Below are 20,168 nucleotides of genomic sequence, written 5' to 3'. Positions count from 1 at the left end.
AAATGGCACTTTCATTCGGAGATCCAATCAAAATATTTTGAAGTTTAAGGATCAATTTAAAATTTAATCTATAATTAAATGGAATTTGGTAGAATTAACCCTAAAAGAATAACCATAAATGAATAAAACAATTTGATAATGGGTATAACTCCGTAAATCCATGGGCCTTTGTCCCAAGATCCAAATACAATAAAGGAACTAGGAGGGTAAATATGTAATTCTGAAAAAAAAGGAAAAAAAAATCCCGCACCTACGATTTAAAAGGAATGTGTTTGGGAATAGCCCCATTTTATGCACTTTGTTTTTCCAGACTTTCCTGCATCTGTGTATTTTTCGTTACTTTTTTTTCTTTATTAAAGTAGTTTCTTCTACGAGCCACTCTTTCCATGTAGCTGACCTCTAAGCTCTTTGATCTTGGATCAGGTAATTTCTCTTTTTTCTGTATTTGACCATTTCTCTTCGTCTAGGGTTGCTTCTTTTTGTTCGCCGCTAAACTAGTTTTTCCGTGAAAATACGAACATTTTCTCGAGAAACAAACAAATTTTTATCTAACTCGCATTGCTGTGTCCGATAGGATAGTTGGGGAGCTTAATTTGCTAATTTTGAGCTTTAGATATTCTTCCTTGAGAAATGTGTTACTGAACTATGAAATCTTAAGTAACCGGTTTTTATCAGTGTTTCTTTTTGTTTTAGTTATGAATACATTGGGATTGGAAATTTGATAAGTACGAGGAGTTAGATTACCGTTGGAAATTACTCTTGTTAGGGCAAAATTGGTTTGAAAACGCAGCGACTAAATCTGATAGTTTGGGACTGATAATTTTTACTTGATTATTGCCTATTAATTTTGTAGATCATAGGAGGAGATGGCGTCTTCTTCAAATAATGTGGAGTTGGAGGCAGCGAAGTTCCTTCATAAACTCATACAAGACTCTAAAGATGAACCTTCAAAGCTGGCAACAAAACTTTATGTGGTATGGGTGCTTTTTTTTGGTTAATTAAGTGATCTTTATTGTGCACGAGCAGTGTTGAAAAGGGCTAAAGGCACACTAAGGCAATAGGGGTTTTATAGCGTAAGGCGCACTTATTGAAGTGAGGCACACTTTTTGAAAATAAAAAATATACAAGTTTTTTCCAGTTGTATAATCAAACAAAAAGAACAGTTCATGCAATATAAACACCAAAGAGTATTTATTATCAGCATTTATGTATTAAATCACTTTTGTTCCATCCACCATTGAACCTTGAGAACCCAAGGAAACCCCACTTTCCTTCCTTGGTCCAAAATTCCATATAAGAAACTGAAACAATAAATAAAAGTCTAATAATGAGTTGGCATCAGCTTCTTATTTGTCTCTTTTTGTCCCTCCACCTCGCACATCTAAACAAACGTGTCTTCCTCCTTGTTAACACCACCTACACCCTAAACCCCACTTCTCCAAATCCACCCTAATCTTTCGTTTTCGTATTTCTAAATTGTGTTTCCAAGCTTTTCTTTCTCACGGATTCAAATTTTTGCTGTGTGCTAAACGTGCTGCTCAAGAACCCATTACTATGCAACAAAACTCACTGACACCTATCTTTTCCTCCCCCAATTCTCAATTCGTGCATGCATGTTTCTCACTCATTTTGTCTGTGCTTAGTTGGTTGTCTTTTTTAACACCAAAAATGGCCTCTATTCATCCCCCTTTGTCTCTCTCTCTCTTTCAAACTTCAAGACAAATAGTAATTATATAAGGTAAAGCACCCCCCTTTATCTATATTTGACGCCAAATTTTAACATAAAACTCTCTTTTCTAATCACCCCCACCATGTTCTACTCTTTTCTCCACTGACATTTCATTTTCTCTCCTTTTTGTTGTTGATATACAAGTTAGAATGTGAAACATAATTAAAAAAAATAAAAAAGACAAAAAGAACAATTTTTTTTTGAAAAGGCGGCGCCTAGTGCGCTTCGTTGAAATCGCCTCGCCTAGACCTAATTAGGCGCTTCACCCTTGCCTCGCCTTAGCGCCTATGCGCGCCTCAGTTGTGCCAGTTTATACACTGTGCATGAGTTACAGAGTTGGCTCTTAATTTTAATAGCATTTATACCGCCGCTGATTTTTATTATCTGTGAATGTTTCAGATATTGCAACACATGAAATCTAGTGGGAAGGAACATTCAATGCCGTTCCAAGTAATATCAAGGTGAAATATGGTTTGAGATTCTTTAAGTTTTATGAATGACCACTGGATATTGTAAACTAGTGAGAGAAGTGTTGATGTTATTTTCATCTGGACGGACATGGTGATTTAGAAAATTGAGTTAATTCAGATAATGGGGGATCTAATGACTAAATTTGTTTGATTGCGCATTGTTTGATTTACTATAATTTGACACTTGAATTCTTTGTTTTTATTGCCTTTAAATGGATGCAAGAACCTTCATTTTCTTTTTATAGACAATGAAATTACAAGTGGAACTATTTTAGTCTGTATTCAGGTTGTCTTGCAATTGTTGAAACACCTTTGACTAAGAGTGTATTCCCTTCTGCTATCAGAGCATTAATTGTCCCACCATGAATGAATATGGTTGGACATAAGTTAAATAGATCTCAGTAACTTGGTGTTTTACTTTGGCCCATCCTCTTTTTCCCCAAGCAAGCTGTTCTTACCTTTTTCCTTCTGTGTGGAGCTATGCATAACATTGTACTAAGCAACACATGGTTGAATTGAGGTAAAAAAATTGTGTTTAAAGTAGCTTGTTCGCTTATGTGGCTGTTGCTGTTCAGATTTATATATTTGACTTCAGGATTATATGGTTAAATTTTCTAGTTTGAATTAAAGTGTACTCTCACCTAAAATTCAAATTGCATCTAACGTGTCCTTATTCTCCAGTTTCTCCCCTCTTTTACACTATGTACTTGGATATATCTACCTTTTGCATTTATCTTTTGGCTTATCTAACCGTTAGTTAACTTTCCTTTTTGGTATCTCAGTGATCGCAATGATGTTTAGAACTTAACGTCCAAAGATATAGATCTATGTTAAAGTCAAATTTTCATTGATGTTGTTAACCCTTTCTCCAGATATGTCTACTATTTACCTGACATAATTTCTTTATTCAAGGGCTATGGAGACTGTTATTAATCGACATGGTCTTGATCTGGAGGCTTTGAAATCATCCCGGCTTCCTACTGCTGGGTCTCAAGCAATGGATTCTACATCTGGACAATATGTTGGTAAATTGCTGTTAATCAAACTTCCTTTAGCTTATGGAAAATTATCACATATGTGTCCTCGTTGTTTCATGGCATAGTGACTGAACCATTTATAAATGGGATTCTTTTCTCCAGGATCTTCTCAGGCTGTTGCAGTTTCAAAAGACTCTAAAGCAGGTTTGGCGCAAAATGAGATACCTAAGTTTGATCCATTTTCATCCAGCAGGCCGCCCGTTGGCCCAAGCATTGCTGGACAGGAGTATTATCAAGAAGTTGGAACACACAGGGGTAGTCAGTCTTTTGATCATGGAAGCCCATCAAGTTTGGACACGCGGTCGGCTAACTCCCAATCACAAGACAAACAAAAGGGTGCAACAACTAAACGAAAGAGGGCTGAGTCATCAGCACCATTGGAACCAAATTTTGATGAATCTCTTAACGCTGTTATTGATCCTAGGAAAGGGAAGATGAATAAGGCTGAAACGTCTGGCCCTGCTAACTACAACATGGTCCCAAGCAGTGGTCAAATGGAGCATTTTCCATCCTCACCTGGAAATATGAGATCAATGCATAGAAGTAGACAAGATGGCCAGAATGTAACAGAGAACCTTGTGGATTCGACAAATATTAGCAATTTGATGTCACGTGCTCCTAGTTCAAAGTATCCTGAACATGTGGAAGTTTCATCTACTCAAAATGTACCTAGACAACAGCAAGGGGGACTACCTGGTGCACACGAAATTCTTTCCTCTAGGGGCAAGGCCGGGTTACTCTTTGACAGATCTCAACTTAACAGGTTTTCTCCAAATGTTTCTGGCAACATGACAACAAAAATTACATCTCAGCAGCTGATGCATGCGTCTCTTGTACCAGGTGAGGATGGACTCCAGATTTTGAAAAGATAGATTTGTGTTTGTTAGATACTCTTTGATAGACATGGGTTCAGTAGTTGAAAAAATAGATTTCTGTATTATATACACTTTAATGGACTACAGATTTTGATAGACATGGGATTGATACTCTTCTTTGAGTCGGAGTGGGGTTTGTTGGGTCGTCTTATTATGGAAAGTGATTGCTCGGTAGCTTTAGAGTGGATTAAAAACTCCTCTTCTTGTCCTTCATGTTACGATTCTATTGTTAGGGAGATTAGTTCTTTGGTTGTATCGAATAATGTTATATGTCATTTGATTTTAAGAAGTGCTAATTGGGAAGCCGACGAATTGGCTAAAAAAGGAATTGGGTGAGGGAAGGATAGGGATAGTAGAGAGGGATTTTATCATTGTACTGGGGTTTTTGCATTTTTCAGGTTGTAATGTTGGGTTTTCAAACCCTTATTTTAATAAAATTTGAGACACTCTTTTCCTCCTTCCGCTGATTGCTTGTTCTCCATTAGGGGGAACGGACAGTTATGAAGGGGGTTTTTAACGAGGCCTCCCATTCTTATTAAAAAAAAACGATTTTCCCCCTCCCAGTTTTATCTAGGTAAAAAAGATGAACTGTAGCTTTAAATTGTCTGAGAAGATAGTATGCTTCTGATGAGATTGGTATGATACTCTGTTTCTGTATGATTGTCTGAGTTAGATATTCTGTAGCCTTAGATTGTGTGTGTGGACCTTTTTATTGAAGTTTAAATATATTTGTGACACATATTAGGTTTTATGTGAACCATGTTATCTGCAATCTTTTTTTTTTTTGATAAGAATGACAGGCCTCCTTAAAAACCTCCTTCTTGATTAAAGAAAGAGGAAAAGAGTGCCTTAGAAACTTTATTACTCCTCCGAAATTACATAAGATTTAACATAAACACCATACTGAAAAAACGAAACAGACTAAGCTAGTCAACAGACAACCAAAAACCTAAAACTCAAACGATACAACGCACTGGAAACTTATCTGCAATCTTGGTTCATGTTTCTACTTTTTTGGCCTGGTCCGCTCAAATTTGTAAAACGCTCCCCTGCCCTCTTCTTTGTTTGATGGTATTTGTGAATGACCCATTTTCATGACGGCAACCAGCAATAGAGTGATAGCGAACAAGATTGAATGATCTTGGACACTTAACATGTACGCTGAATTTCCAAACATCTTAGTCGGTGAATAATTATGTCATTGTTGATATTGTTTAACTTTCAGGTTCTTTTGGGAAGGTTCAAGGATTGCCTGCCCCTTCTAACTCATATACTGTAGGAGAAGTAGCATATTCAGGTTCAGGCCAATTTAGCGGCTCCGAGAGTCAAAAGCATGGATTATCCAAAAGCTCTGTGGCAAGTCCTGATGGGTCGTCATCAACACTTTCTGCTGGAAAAGTTTTTGAACATGATGGAGGAAGTTCAAATATGTTAGCAGATGTAAATAAGCTAACTCAGGTGCTCGTTATGGTCCCCCCCCCCCTTTTTTTTTCCTTTTCATGCACATTTTTGTTAAGTCACTGTGGCTTCAGTAATGGTAGTAACAGTCCGGGCTCTATTATGGCCTTTTTGAGAGGAAGGAACTGCTTCTATAATGTTCTTATGAATTTCACTGATTGTATAATGAGTTTGTTGGTTATTATTATTTATTATTTTTGCTGGGTAGGTTGGCAGGCAAAATAGTGCCTCAGAAATGAATATGCTTAGGGCCATGGCTCCAAGAGATATGGGAAAGTCTCCTGCCTCTCAATCTGCGACATCTGGTATGCCCTTCAAGGAACAACAGCTGAAACAGCTGAGAGCCCAGTGCCTTGTTTTTCTAGCTTTCAGGTATTGCAATAGTGTAGGTGATAAGAATCTTTATTGTGGTCTGTTGTTTTTATTTTTTCTGTATAACTTGTGGTTGTCCACTTGCAGAAATGGCTTGATGCCAAAGAAGCTGCATCTTGAAATTGCGCTTGGAAACATATTTTCAAGAGAAGGTAGATTTTTATTATTTATTTGTTTTGCAAATTTCATTTTCAAAAGTTTATATCCTTTCACTTGGTAATATTAGTTGGCAATACATATGGTCCTCGCAAAGATTTGAATGACCACAGAGGCAGAGCACAGACTTCCAATGAGCCAAGTAGCATATCTGAAGTTGCAATGTCGTTTGGAAGGATGAATAATTCACCTCCTGCGTTAGCATCTATAGGAAGATTTCCAGACGCTGATTCCTTGTCAAAAGAAGCAGAAAATTTAAAAGTGGGGACTAATGGCCCAACTTCCGATTTTTCAGCAATTGTGGAGGAAAGGAAACATATTCTAGCTGCAAGGAAGGCAGAGGCTGATATTCAGAGCCAAGAGACAGTGGAACCACAAGCATACCTACCTACAATGTCAAGACAGCCCGACTCTTCCACTACAAAGGATGGTTTTACTGTTCATACAGATGGCATGGAGAATGGCCATTTGCAAGTTGCAAAGGCTGATCTAGCCTCTTCTATAATGGGTACTAGTAAACAAGCGAACCCTGAAATGATAGGCTGGTCTGGAATTGGCTTTCATAATGAGGCTTATAGGGCATCATTGCCAGCTGCCGCCGTACAACATGATTTGGTGCTAGAAAGAAACGAAACTGCTCCGCAATTTCAAAGTCCTGGTAATTTTTCTGAAGCAATATTGCTTTTGATAATGACCACTTGTCTTCTTATCTATTAGTATAATGGTAATCTCTAATCCTTTTATTTTTAATAATGTCAACCTCTGTGATCTGGTGAGTATGGTACTGAGAATCTGAAAAATCTCTGAATTTTAAACAAGATTAATCTGAGTTGGGTCTAAACTCCTAGTAACGGTATTCTAAGAAGTGCTGTCTGTTTTACCACAGAGCAAGAGGAGCTGGATAAATCCATATCAACTGATCCATTTCCATCTCCAAAGCATACTATGTCTGAGAAATGGATTATGGATCAGCAGAAACGAAGGTTCTTGGCTGAGCAGAAGTGGGTTGTGAAACAGCAAAAAACAAGGCAAAGAATTGTTACTTGTTTCACGGAATTAAAGGTCTGTCGCAAGTTTCTTCTAAGTTATTAGTACATGGTAATAACCTTGGTTTTCTTTCTTATTTGTCTGTAAAGCCATCCCACGAGATTTCTAAGGATATGATCATTATTTGCTTTAATATTTGTGCACTGCTATAGATAGGAAAAGAGAAAATTATCTCCTCTTATCTGCATATTCTGTATGAATAGAAAAGTAGAAATGTTGTAAAATCGGCCAAAAATATCTCACTAAGATGAGTGAGACATGGAATAGAAAGTTAATCCTTAAGAAGGAAGATGGCCACATATTTTCTCTTCTGCTTATAAAACAATTTCTATTTTTATTTTGTATGGACTTCATTTCTATTAAAAGTCTATTTTTTGTGATAAAACATGGAACGGCTTTATATTTTTCTTTAGAGCTTATGGTACTGCATCATAGACATAGTCTATGATCTAGATAGTAAAAAGGAATTCATCCCTAACACTTGGGTAAAATAATCATATTGGCTAGAAATGGGTGATTTAAGTTTACACGAATTTGGGTGAAATTGATTTTGTTGCATGATGGGTGAATTTTTTTAACTAAAGCTTAGAAACTTGGGTGAAATTGGTCTTTTGTTGCATGGGAATAATTGATTAAAGAACCAAAATTATGTTATAAGAACTTCAAGTGTAAGTAAATCAAACAAATGAGGACTTCAGACATCTTTTGAGATGTTTTTTTGACGTTGCATAGTTGCTTGTTTGTTATTCCCCCCCTCTCTTTGTTTTTTTTGCCTCTCCCAACATTGTTTTGTTGGGAAGTCATTGTTTATGTATCTCATGATACCTTATGGTGTTGTCAAATGCGTGTAGAAACTTATGAAAGATCTAGCATTGTGTGGACAAATTGTTTTGCAACTAATGCATTCACATGTAGGGAAATGTGAGCTCTTCTGAAGATATCTCTGCAAAAACCAAAAGTGTTATAGAATTGAAGAAACTTCAATTATTAGATCTTCAACGTCGCCTACGGAGGTTAGTCACTTATAAATTTTCCTTTAAGTTATTATTACATTTCTTATGTTATTGTGCCAAGATTGTAGATGAATTGGTTTTACAGTTTCCTCGATTTTACTATGGTTTTTCATTGGATATTTGCTTCTTAAACTTGGCAGTGATTTTCTGAATGACTTTTTTAAACCAATTGCCAATGATATGGAACGCCTGAAGTCATACAAGAAACACAGACATGGTAGAAGGATAAAACAACTTGAAAGATATGAGCAGAAAATGAAAGAAGAGCGACAAAGGAGAATACGTGAGAGGCAGAAGGAGTTTTTCAGTGAGATAGAAGTTCACAAGTATTTTCCCTTTTGCTCTTTGTTACAATTAAATGCCTCTCTTATCTGGTTGCTTTAAGTAAAACTGCATCCTTTCTAACTTGGTATATTGAAACCACAGGGAGAGGCTGGATGATGTGTTCAAAGTTAGGAGAGAGCGATGGAAAGGTTTCAATAAATATGTGAAGGAATTCCATAAGAGAAAGGAACGTATTCATCGTGAGAAGATAGACAGAATCCAGCGCGAGAAGATTAACTTACTCAAAATCAATGATGTAGAGGGTTATTTGCGAATGGTTCAGGTTAGTTTAAGCTTACTAGCTTTTGGTAGTCCAAAGTGTTTTTTTCTTATGTATTCTTACTGAGTATCATTTGTGATGTTTTACAGGATGCTAAATCGGATCGTGTTAAGCAATTACTAAAAGAAACTGAGAAATATCTTCAGAAACTTGGATCCAAGTTACAGGATGCAAAGGCTATTGCAAGCTGCTTCGAGAATAATATGGATGAGGTGCGAACTGCCAGTGTTGTTGAGAATGACACTGCTATTGAGAATGAAGATGAGGCAAAGGCAAGTTTTTTCTTGGGCATCTGTTGTGTTTCTTCCTCCCTTTCCACAAGTTTTTGCTCACCTCTTTTGATATGTTGAATTTCTCTTATGGTTAATCTGGTCTTCAGCATTACATGGAAAGCAATGAAAAGTACTACCTTATGGCTCATAGGTAACACATTTGCTTTGTTCTTTTTTCTTGCTTCATTTTCCTAATGAATGCAACTTTAGGTGTCTCTTGAGGTCATTTTATTTGACAAAGTCTTCTATTAATTAGTATCAAATTATTTATAACTGCTGGAGGGCTCACAATTAATTTTTTTTTGCAGCATTAAAGAAAACATCAGTGAGCAACCAACATTTCTCAAGGGTGGAAGATTAAGAGAGTAAGTAAAATATGCACCTGACTATCAATATATATATTTTGGAATGGCTGGCATGGGGAGTGCTGTCCATATTATCTTGGTTGAAATTTCCTAAAAATATACCTTTGATGTTCAGGTATCAGATGAATGGCCTAAGGTGGCTGGTTTCACTCTACAACAATCATCTGAATGGCATTCTTGCTGATGAAATGGGCCTTGGCAAAACTGTTCAGGTATCAGTGGTTTTGAGTCTTCTCTTTATTGTAGTGTATTGTATAATTTTTGTTCATTTGAAATTGTCTCTTTGTAGGTTATTTCTCTTATTTGTTATCTAATGGAAACCAAAAATGATAGAGGACCATTTTTAGTGGTTGTGCCATCTTCAGTTCTGCCTGGATGGGAGTCGGAAATCAATTTTTGGGCTCCAGAGATAAACAAAATTGTTTATGCTGGACTTCCAGAAGAGAGGCGCAGATTATTCAAGTAATGGCATGCCAACATGAATGGGAACCTTCTTATCCAATAAATTTTGTTTAAATTGTATAAGCCTCATTATCCATTTCTGGTGCAGAGAGAGGATTGTACATCGGAAATTTAACATTCTCTTGACAACGTACGAGTATCTAATGAACAAGCATGATAGACCAAAGTTGAGCAAAATTCATTGGCACTATATTATAATTGATGAAGGTCATCGGATAAAGAATGCTTCTTGCAAGTTGAATGCAGACTTAAAGCACTATCAGAGCTCTCATAGATTGCTACTGACTGGAACACCACTACAGGTTACAGATAATATTCTCTGAAAGTTTTTTAATATATATTTTTCCATTTTCCATTTGTATTTGAAACTTGCATTTACATCCTTGTAGGTAACCCAGCTCTATTTCTTGCTGCCTTTTTGTTTGTTTTTTGTGCTGGTATGAAGTAATGACTAAATTTTAACTGATCTTTTTTGTGTAGAACAATCTTGAGGAGTTGTGGGCATTGCTCAATTTCTTATTGCCTAATATATTTAATTCATCAGAGGATTTTTCTCAGTGGTTCAACAAGCCATTTGACAGTAATAGGGATAATTCTGCTGAGGAAGTAAGTAGTGAATTTCTGCAATTTAGCTATGAGTATTATTTAGTACACTATCATCAAATTTATGTGCTAATGCTGGTTATTTCTGACTAGGCACTATTGTCTGAGGAGGAAAATTTGTTGATCATTAACCGTCTCCACCAAGTTCTTCGACCTTTTGTACTTAGAAGGCTGAAGCATAAGGTTTGTATTTTCATGGATGTTATGTTTGAGGTCGTCCTTTTTATTGATATTTAATTGGCACTGTTTTTTGAATTCGTTATTTTGAATTATATTAAGATGCTCTGAAATTGTGGTATGCTTATTGTTTTGCATCATTTAAATTTTTCGGTAGGTTGAAAATGAACTTCCTGAGAAGATTGAGAGGCTTGTAAGATGCGAAGCTTCATCTTACCAAAAGCTTTTGATGAAGAGGGTTGAAGAAAATCTTGGTGCAATTGGAAATTCAAAGGTTTTTTTAGGACGTTTGATTCTCATTTATTCCTTTGCAGAGTTAAATTTTAATTACAACTATTTTAGACATTTACTATTGTCAATTCCAATCTTTTGCAGGCTCGATCGGTGCATAACTCTGTTATGGAGCTTCGTAACATATGCAATCATCCATATCTCAGCCAGCTTCATGTGGAGGAGGCATGCCCTTTCGCTATTTACTAATGCTTAGTTTGCTTTTGATATTGAATTCTGGAAGATAAAAGATGAGAAAGTATTGGATGGTCTCTATTATGAAGCTTCATGTAGATCTTTTATCTCCTTTATGTAATTCTGGACCAATTCAGAGCTTATTTCTTTAACCTTGTCTTCGACAACTTTATAAGTTTGAAAACTGAATGGTTGAAGATAATATAATTCACTTTGTTACACTCTTGTAATAAACTAGAGATATCAGTAGTTGCATCATGGATGGTATAAAAATTCTCTATTGGTAGAAATCTAACTTCCAGAAATTTTTTAGGTTGAAAATTTAATACCACAGCATTATTTACCAGCAATCATTAGGCTTTGTGGCAAGCTTGAGATGTTAGATCGAATACTCCCCAAGTTGAAGGCAACTGATCATCGGGTAAGCAAATCTTCTTATGCTGTTATGCCAAGATCTATAATATATGGAAGCTATCTATTGTTGCATTGCATTTTGTAATATAGTAGTCTGTTGCATGAAAATTCCTGTTGCTGAATTGGCCTTTTTTCCTTCAAATTATATGTTGATTAATGTTGTTTTATATGCTGGCAATCTTGTGATGTTTTTTGTTGTGCTTTCGTTTTCTGCATGTTTTGTTCTTAGTTCAAGATCATGGTGCCATTGATGGTATTTGGCATTTCTATTTTAAGCCCTCTTTGTTCTTTTCAATCTTGGTGAAATGCATAAGCAGCAGCTTTAGCATGATTGTCTTTGATTTTCCATGAAAGAAACTCCTCCTTTAGTGTATGTTTGTAAATAGATTAGTTTTACTAACATAATAATTCATTGGGATTCACTCCATTATTTTGAAATTTGTAGGTTCTTTTCTTTTCCACAATGACTAGGCTACTAGATGTTATGGAAGATTATCTCACCTTTAAACGGTACCGCTACCTAAGGTTGGATGGGCATACATCTGGCACTGATCGTGGTGCACTTATTGAAAAGTTTAATCAACAGGGTTCTGACTTTTTCATATTTTTGCTGAGGTAATTCCTTCTCTAAAGAGCTGGCTTACAAAAAATTTTTGTAAATTGGAAAAAGGAAAGAAAAAAGAGAGCTCATATATGCTTGTAGTGTTTCTGAGCTGTATTGACATTTTGAATAATATATTTGGAGATTGGGATGAGGGATTAGTTTGTAGAGGAGAGTAAGGAGGGATCATTCTAGTTGAGAAGTTTATGAAAACTCTGGAATGCTCTATAATATATATTGTTCTAGTTACGATCTTGTAGTTCTGACATTTGATTGTTTTGTCAGTATTCGGGCTGGCGGTGTTGGTGTAAATCTTCAAGCTGCTGATACTGTGATAATATTCGACACTGACTGGAATCCTCAGGTTGTATTGGAAGTTACATTTACTTGATTAGATTTTTTTTTCTGATATTGGTTTTAATTATTTTTTAATTTTGGTTGGTTCAGGTTGACCTGCAAGCTCAAGCAAGAGCTCATAGGATTGGCCAGAAGAAGGATGTACTTGTTTTACGATTTGAAACAGTATGTTCCTCTTCGCCTGGGGTCAAGTACCTTTTTGTTTTCTATAATTATTATATGAGTTTTTCATGCTGCCTAGTTTTTAGTTTATTTTATATTTTTCCTAACATAATCTGAGATCAGAGTCGCATTTGTCTTTGCCTATTTCATTGAGTTGCTGGTGATTTTTTAATCAAGTCCAACTATTTTGCTTTGATAAGGTTCAAACAGTTGAAGAACAAGTTAGAGCTGCTGCTGAACACAAATTGGGAGTTGCTAATCAGAGTATCACTGCTGGCTTCTTTGACAATAATACAAGGTAATTCATGGTTATTTGTTGAGCTATAGTGTACTGCATAGATCACAAACAGATTCATGAGTATCATTGCCTTGATTTTATTGACAGTGCTGAAGACCGTAGGGAGTACCTAGAGTCCCTCTTGCGCGAGTGTAAGAAAGAGGAAGCTGCCCCGGTGTTGGATGATGATTCTCTAAACGACCTGTTGGCCCGCAGGTATTAGTCATATTTTATTTATTTTACTTTCCCTGTCATAGGCTATATCTAGAAATTACGGAGTTTTTTCTCTATATTTTTACTTTTTTTACTGATCCAATTTTATTGCTGTGCCGTAATTCAACATGGGCATTACTTTGTATTAGTATTTATGAGCCTTTAGTTACTGACATGATTTTGTTATTGATATCATCTCTGTGATACAGTGAGAATGAGATTGATGTATTTGAATCAGTTGATAAACAGAGGCAGGAAGAAGAGACGGTATGCATCCAAGTCTCTTAGACAGGCTTTTTTGTGTCATTTGCAACATAAACATGCCCATCTTGGTGATTTATCTCTTTTGTTATGCCATTTTTCTATATATACGAACATGCAGGCGAGGTGGAAAAAGTTGGTATTTGGATCAGGGATGGCTAGCTCCAAGCCTTTACCTCCTTTACCGTCTCGTCTTGTTGCAGATGATGACTTGAAAGCTTTTTACGAAGCAATGAAATTGTATGACACACCCAAGACTGTGGTACAACCTAATGTTGGGGTAAAACGGAAGGGTGGTTCACTTGGTGCTCTTGACACCCAGCGATATGGGAGGGGAAAACGAGCAAGAGAGGTTTGTTATCTTTACCTCTTTTTTACACTCTTCTTTTATAGCTTTGCTTGGTGTTGCAGCTGCCTGCCTTTGTTCTAGTACGAGTTTAAATGTGTTGATCTTAATTCTTAACTTTTTCTATATTAGGTGCGCTCATATGAAGAGCAATGGACAGAGGAGGAGTTTGAAAAAATGTGTCAAGCTGACTCACCTGAATCCACTGAATTGAAGGAAGACGGTGTTGAGAGGAAACCACCAAAAAATGCTCTCATGGGGACTGTTAATAGCACAGAACCTCATGCCCCACCCCCACCCCCAGCCACAGCCCCTGCTCCAGCTCTGCTTCCTCCACTACCACAACCAGTTCGGGTGGAGCTTGCACATCAGCCTCAACAGCAGCAAAACAAAGATGCAACACCACCATCTAAACGGGGCCGTGGAAGGCCAAGAAGAGCACCTGCAGAGAAATCTCCTACGACACCAGTTTTTCCAGCATCTTATGGAACCAGTAAATTGGATATCGGATTACAGAAACCAACGGATACTAGCTCATCAGCATTTCCTGCTCCTGATCCTCACAATAGTACAGGAGTTTCTCAGAACTTGCCACCAAGTGTGCCCTCTTTTTCTTCTATTCCTGATGAATCTACCCCACCTGGATTCGCTCCAGTAGAATCAAAAGGACAAGGTCGAAGGGCTCAAAATGGAGGACAGGCGCCTCGTCGAAGGGGAAAGAAACAAGAGCCAGCGTTTAACCCTGCTGTTGAGGGGTTAGCTGGTTCTGCTCCAGAAACAAATGAGCAATCTCAGATTATATCAGTTAATGCACCAGATAGTCAAGCTGTTGCTATAAGTGGAACTGTTCCTGGTGTTTCAAGTGCTCCCATGGCTGTGGGGACCAATCCTGTACCTATTTCTGCTGGTCCGCATTGTACTGCTGGAACTGATCATCCATCTGATTCAGGGTTTAGTTTGAATTCTCAGACACTTAATACTTCCTCAGCCACTGCAATTGCTCAATCAACTCTTCCCTGTTCTACTGTAACTGTCCAAGTTAAAGGCCAAGGTCGCAAGGCTCAGAATGGGGTAGGAACACCACGGCGCAGGGGAAAGAAACAGGCACAAATATCAGCTGCTGCTCTGGATGTTTCAGTTGGTCAGGATTCAAATTTGAATCTGCAAGCAGATGCTAAATCTGCAGAGGCATCACCAAGTAAATTCATTGGGACAGGAGGCAATCAAGAAAATGATGCTTGTGATCCAGGAAAAGTTATTCAAGAGCAAGGGCAGGGGACTAATGCACCTGCTATCGTAACTGGTCAGGAAAAACATGCTACTATACATGATAATTTACCTCAAAGCAAGCAGCCAGAAAGCTCACAGGATGTGCACAATAGTACTGCAATAATCCTTGGTATGACCTTTGCTTCTTTTAGCATGAATGAAATCAGTTTGTCCTTTAATAATTAGTTTATTGGATTTTATATGGTAAACTTGATATGAGCGACTTATGCAGGCCCTGCTATGGAAAAAATTCATCAAGCTGATGTGAATGAGAAGGCTTCTGTGATTTCAGTGGTTTCATCTGAATGCAGTTCTCAGAAAGCTAAGTCTAGCGAGGTATGTGGTAACCAAGGTGGTGCTGTGGCTGTTGTTTCTGGGACCTCAGTTGAAGTGGTAAAGAATCAAATTTCCAAAGCTAAAGTGAGGAAAACTGCACCTTCTGTTTCTATTACAACAACCAGTTCTTTGCCTGCATCGATTCCTATAGCAGGTGCCAATAAAACCATCCCTAATCCTGGTGAAAGGATTTCTCCCAGCTCTGAACCTTGTCCAACTTCTGTTTCTGCTGCTTCTGAACCTCAAACTGTCCTTACTTTTCCTGTTGAATCTGTTCAAAGTAGAAGGCCTGATCTTAAGACCACAAACAGGGAAGAAGCACCTAGGCGTAGAGGAAGGAAACCTGTAACTCCTGATGATTCATCTGGCCAGGACCTGAAATTAAATTCTCAGCCCCAGAGTACATCAAAGGATTTAATGGTCAATAGAGCTACTGCAGGGAAGAGCAATCTAGATTCTGGCCCTCTTGAGCTGGTCAATGTCACCTGGGTACATGCGTCTGAAGTTCATTCTCCAAGTGCTTCATTTGGTCATGATTCAAAGAGAAAAGCGACTGTTGCAGTCCCAGCATTTAGTCGAATTGCAACTTCTGATGTGAATGATGTTGCCCGAGTGATGAAGGAGATTTTCTCTGAAACCTGCACATCAAAGAATAAAGTTGGTGAACCTGTTGGGAGTGAGGGAAAAAGTACCACTGCACCATTATCAAGCAAGACATTCGAGGAGCCACTTAAGAACCAAAGTTTAGATGATATTTCTTCTGTCAACAAACCAGATCTTGTAAAAACTGCTCCAGCTAGTGATGTTCGAAAAGGAAAAGGTAAACAGCAGACCGAAAATGAAGCTCATACAAAAGAACTGGAAGACAATGCATCACTTGCGATTAATGTCCCTGTTCTTGAGAGAGTTGATTCATTGAAGCCTGAATGCAAGACCCGTAGTGGCTCAGACAACAATGCAAATCCAACACTGGTTCCAAAGGAAAATTCAATTACAGATGCGGTGATTGATGGTACACCTCCTCTCCATGCTGGTGGCATGAACGATGTGGCTCGAGGAACTCCTACTGGTGGTGATCAAACTGTTTCTATGTTTCATCTGAGCTCACCCAGTCCAATGGACCTGCTTCAAGCTGCCAAGAGTGATAAAAACAACAGAAAGCCTTGTTTTAAAGAATCTCCCAAAGCTGACCGTGATGACTCCATAATGGATCCTTCTCTTTCAGGTGTTGTGGTACCTGCTATTAATGTTTCTGAAGCCAAAGAAGAAAGTCCTGGTATGACTGAATCTATTTTTGTTGAAGGTCCAGAAACTTTAGAAAACTCAAACAATCACAGAGCTAGTTCTGCAGTTGAAGATATAGCTCCAACCCGTGAGGCTGCTACATCAGATGATTCTCCTGTTGACAACCAAGATGTGGAGGGTCAATCTTGTGGAAATGAAGCTAAGGGGGATACTATACTTGAACTGATTCTTTCTATTACGACTGAATGTACTGATACAGAGCTTGTTCCACGAGATGTTGGAGCCTTGAATCAATCCCTGGTGGTTAGAGATAAGGAGGGCGATGGTGTTGAGATTCACAAAATGGAAGTAGATCCTTGTGAGACAGAATTTTCTTCTTTGAAAGACTTTACTGCTGAATCAGTCGGCAGGGATCCTGCTCCAGAGGTTGATGGTGGGAAGCAACTGCCTGTCAGAGTTGAAACTATGAAGAGTGATAGTGTTGAAGTTTGTGATCCAGAAGTTAGATCCTCAGAAACTCAATTATCTGAGCCGAATATTCCACCTTTGGAAATAGCAGTTCCTGTTTCTGATATTTTAGGGGACAAGAATGTCGAACAGTTCAGGACAGATGCTGATGTAAAAGAGTCTGGGGAGAAATCTCATATCGTGGTTATGACCTCTACAATAGAAAGTGTTTGTCCAGTAACTCTGTGCCAGTATGCTACTGAGCCTGAGAACATTTCAGACTCGAAACAGCTTTCATCTGACATCTCAAAATCTGAGAGTGCCATGGAGATTAATTGTAAAGATCCTCACAGTGCTAATGAGAAAGAAGATTTTGATACCAATGGAGCAGAGAGTCCTAACGGGGAGAACAATGATCTTTCTGTTGTGTCTAGCAATCAAATAGCATTATTTGTGGCATCTCCTAGTAAGGTGGATCATCAGTTGAATCAAAATGAAAACACAACAGAGATCTCTTTAGAAAACTCTCCAGATTTGACTTATTGTGAGAGTAAAGATTGTGAATCTACCATTGACTCTACAAAAGCCAGTGATGCTTGTAATATTTCTATTTTGGTCCCACCTACTTCTGTTATGATGGAGCCTAAAGTGGTCGGCTCTGAAGGCAAAGAAAAAACTTCCTTGGATTCTTCAAATTCTGCAGCGCTTGATATTTGTTCTTCAGGGGATGGTGTTGCTTGTGATTATTCTGGTGTGACTGCAGTAGTTCCCTTGAGTTCAGACCATTCAGTTCCTGGATGTCTTCCTGATCCTATCACAATTCCATCTGAAGATAAAGCAGAACCTTCTTCTAGAGAGTTGTTGGAATCACATCCAGAAGTCTCTGTTCCTGATGTTGCAAACCTTCAAAGTGCTCCAATGTCCACAAAACCGGATGTTCATGATGCTCCTCTTGTGACTTCAAATATTTCACCAAGCATGGTGGACCTTCCTGCTATTACTGAGAATGAACTGGGAAAGGAAACAGAACCATCTAATGGGAGTGAAACAATGAGGAACTCAGAATCAGAACCCGTCTACTTCGCTTCTGATTCTTCTAATGTAGAACTTATGCCTAAAGATGATGAGTTGCAACAGCCATCAGCTGTAATAGTAGATGATTATGTTGGTGTCAGCAATGAGGAAGTAGACCCCACTGCACAACCAGTATCTTCTCTGAAGGATTTTGCACCTGGGAACCATGGTGAGGTGAAGCCCTCAGAAACACATGCAACTCCATTGGAGGTTACTTCCAAGGACTCCCCCAAGGAAGAACATGATCTAAATGGTCAGTCTCATGAGCTCCCACTACCTGAAAAGACACATGCTGACCGCGTTGAGGCTTCTACTATTGAACCAAACTCCTCCATTGCTCAGACATCTTCACCACAATCTAGAAAATCTGATAATAAAGAGCCTGTTCAGAGGTCTGGGGCTGATCATGTTGAAGCCTGCAGTGAGAAATTAGACACTACAGAAGGGCCATCCTTGGCACAAACCATCTCTGATGAATCTACCCATCCTGATCATAAACCAGAGCTTACACAGGCATCTGAAGTTGATGTTGTTGAGGCCTGCTCCAAAGGACCATCCTTGTTACAAGTCATTTCTAAAGAATCCACCATTCCAGAGCTTGAACAAAATGAAGTCAGAACTGAGTTCCAATCTGAAGATCATGCTGAGGCTTCTCTGCAATCTAAGGTCGAAACTGCTGACATCTCTGATATGGAAATAGACCCTAAAGATGAGAAAAAAGGCCCTTCACCCGAATTGGAAGATGATGCTAAAGCTTCTGAGCAGCCTATGATTGTCACTGATATGGGAAAAGATCCCGGAGAAACAAAGATTCCATCACCAAGCACGGATGAAACTAATGCATAGATTAACAAAAGATGAAGGGTTGGCTTTATGGTTTCTTTTCATAACCTTAGGGTTCGCCAAAATTTAAATAATTATTTTAGAATTTGTAGATGTTTCATCTTGGTCTTTTTATCCTTGGGTGTTATTACGTCTACTTTTGAGCATTAGAAAACAGCAGTTTACTCAACTGTCTTCTCCACTGGTTGAATGAATTTAATAGAAAAAAAAAGTGTTATGAAGTAACTATTAGCTGGTCTAATTCCTTGTTTATCAGTGCATTTTTTAGGTCAGCATTGCTAGGGGCAGGAGAGGATGCCTGTAGTCGAGGATTTGGGTTGATCATGATAACTAAGCATGCTGCCTCTAAAAACCTGACTTGAAAACTGAATCTAAACGAATCTGATTTGGGGCATGTGCATGCGTCACGTGGCCAGAGTTGATCCCGTGTCACAGGCGTGGCATGCTCTATATGAGGTAACCCAGAAACCTGATGAAGTCAATGATACTATGACAGGTAATTCTTGGTATAGCAGATTTATGGTGTCAGTTCTTCCTAGTGAAGCATTGCACGGCGACGTTGTGGCTTAGGCGGCGGATAATTGTTATGTGGCATGTTCCATAGGAGGCAACCCCCGAGTATGTTTGCGTGCTAAAGTTATTCCTTCTGTGACAAGTAATACTTGGTTGCCAGCTTTTAGTAAAAATGAGAGTTCGTAGAAAATGCTCACAAGCATGCACCACAACACATGCTAAACAGGAACAAATTTTATGCATTTCATGTCATTTCTCTCTAAGTTACGTGTAACATGTCATGCTCCGAGAAAATTCAAGTAAATTTTTAGAACTAATGAATACAAACCCTCTGTGCTAGGATTTCCTCTGCATTTTCGCATGTTCCTTGTAATATCTTAAATTTTGGTTAGTGACCAAAAATGTAATTTACATCCAGTATTTTAGAGAAATTAAAGGTTGAGGAAGCTAATTGAAAGGAGTACAAGGCATGGAAAAACAATGTTCTCGTTTATTTACATCAAGTACATATTGAAAATTAGAGGTGAATTTTTCTTAATAGGGAAGAATTGTAATACTGCAAATTTTGGCTAGTGACCAAAATATAAATATAATTATATTTTAAGTATGTCTCAGTTTCTCTAGTTTTGCTAGAATTGATATGCTTTTTTAATCGGGTTTCACGGGGCGACTACTATGGGGATATCGTAAGTGATTTAGAAAATC

At 38.1% G+C, this 20,168-nt stretch overlaps 1 protein-coding gene across 1 annotated transcript; it reads left to right on the top strand.

Moving 5' to 3' along the window:
• The first annotated feature begins 312 nt into the window (after window positions 1-312).
• LOC120154892 (chromatin structure-remodeling complex protein SYD-like) lies at window positions 313-19,181 on the top strand. The gene is made up of 33 exons (XM_039166543.1): window positions 313-423; window positions 854-974; window positions 2,129-2,190; window positions 3,112-3,224; window positions 3,339-4,076; window positions 5,337-5,569; window positions 5,778-5,941; window positions 6,029-6,093; window positions 6,168-6,755; window positions 6,984-7,159; window positions 8,060-8,157; window positions 8,298-8,483; window positions 8,584-8,764; window positions 8,851-9,033; window positions 9,141-9,184; window positions 9,342-9,398; window positions 9,514-9,610; window positions 9,688-9,860; window positions 9,949-10,162; window positions 10,341-10,466; window positions 10,557-10,646; window positions 10,798-10,914; window positions 11,016-11,096; window positions 11,419-11,526; window positions 11,965-12,134; window positions 12,406-12,484; window positions 12,568-12,642; window positions 12,840-12,937; window positions 13,025-13,132; window positions 13,339-13,396; window positions 13,512-13,742; window positions 13,869-15,135; window positions 15,238-19,181. Exons 2-33 carry the CDS (start codon window positions 867-869, stop codon window positions 18,951-18,953), a joined length of 9,804 nt encoding a protein of 3,267 aa, XP_039022474.1. The 5' UTR covers window positions 313-423; window positions 854-866; the 3' UTR covers window positions 18,954-19,181.
• Window positions 19,182-20,168: the final 987 nt, after the last annotated feature.

Source organism: Hibiscus syriacus, unplaced genomic scaffold (assembly GCF_006381635.1).
Source record: "Hibiscus syriacus cultivar Baekdansim isolate YM2019G1 unplaced genomic scaffold, ASM638163v2 tig00000218_pilon, whole genome shotgun sequence".
Lineage (NCBI taxonomy): Eukaryota > Viridiplantae > Streptophyta > Magnoliopsida > Malvales > Malvaceae > Hibiscus > Hibiscus syriacus.
This window is presented reverse-complemented; position numbering and strand designations above follow the sequence as displayed.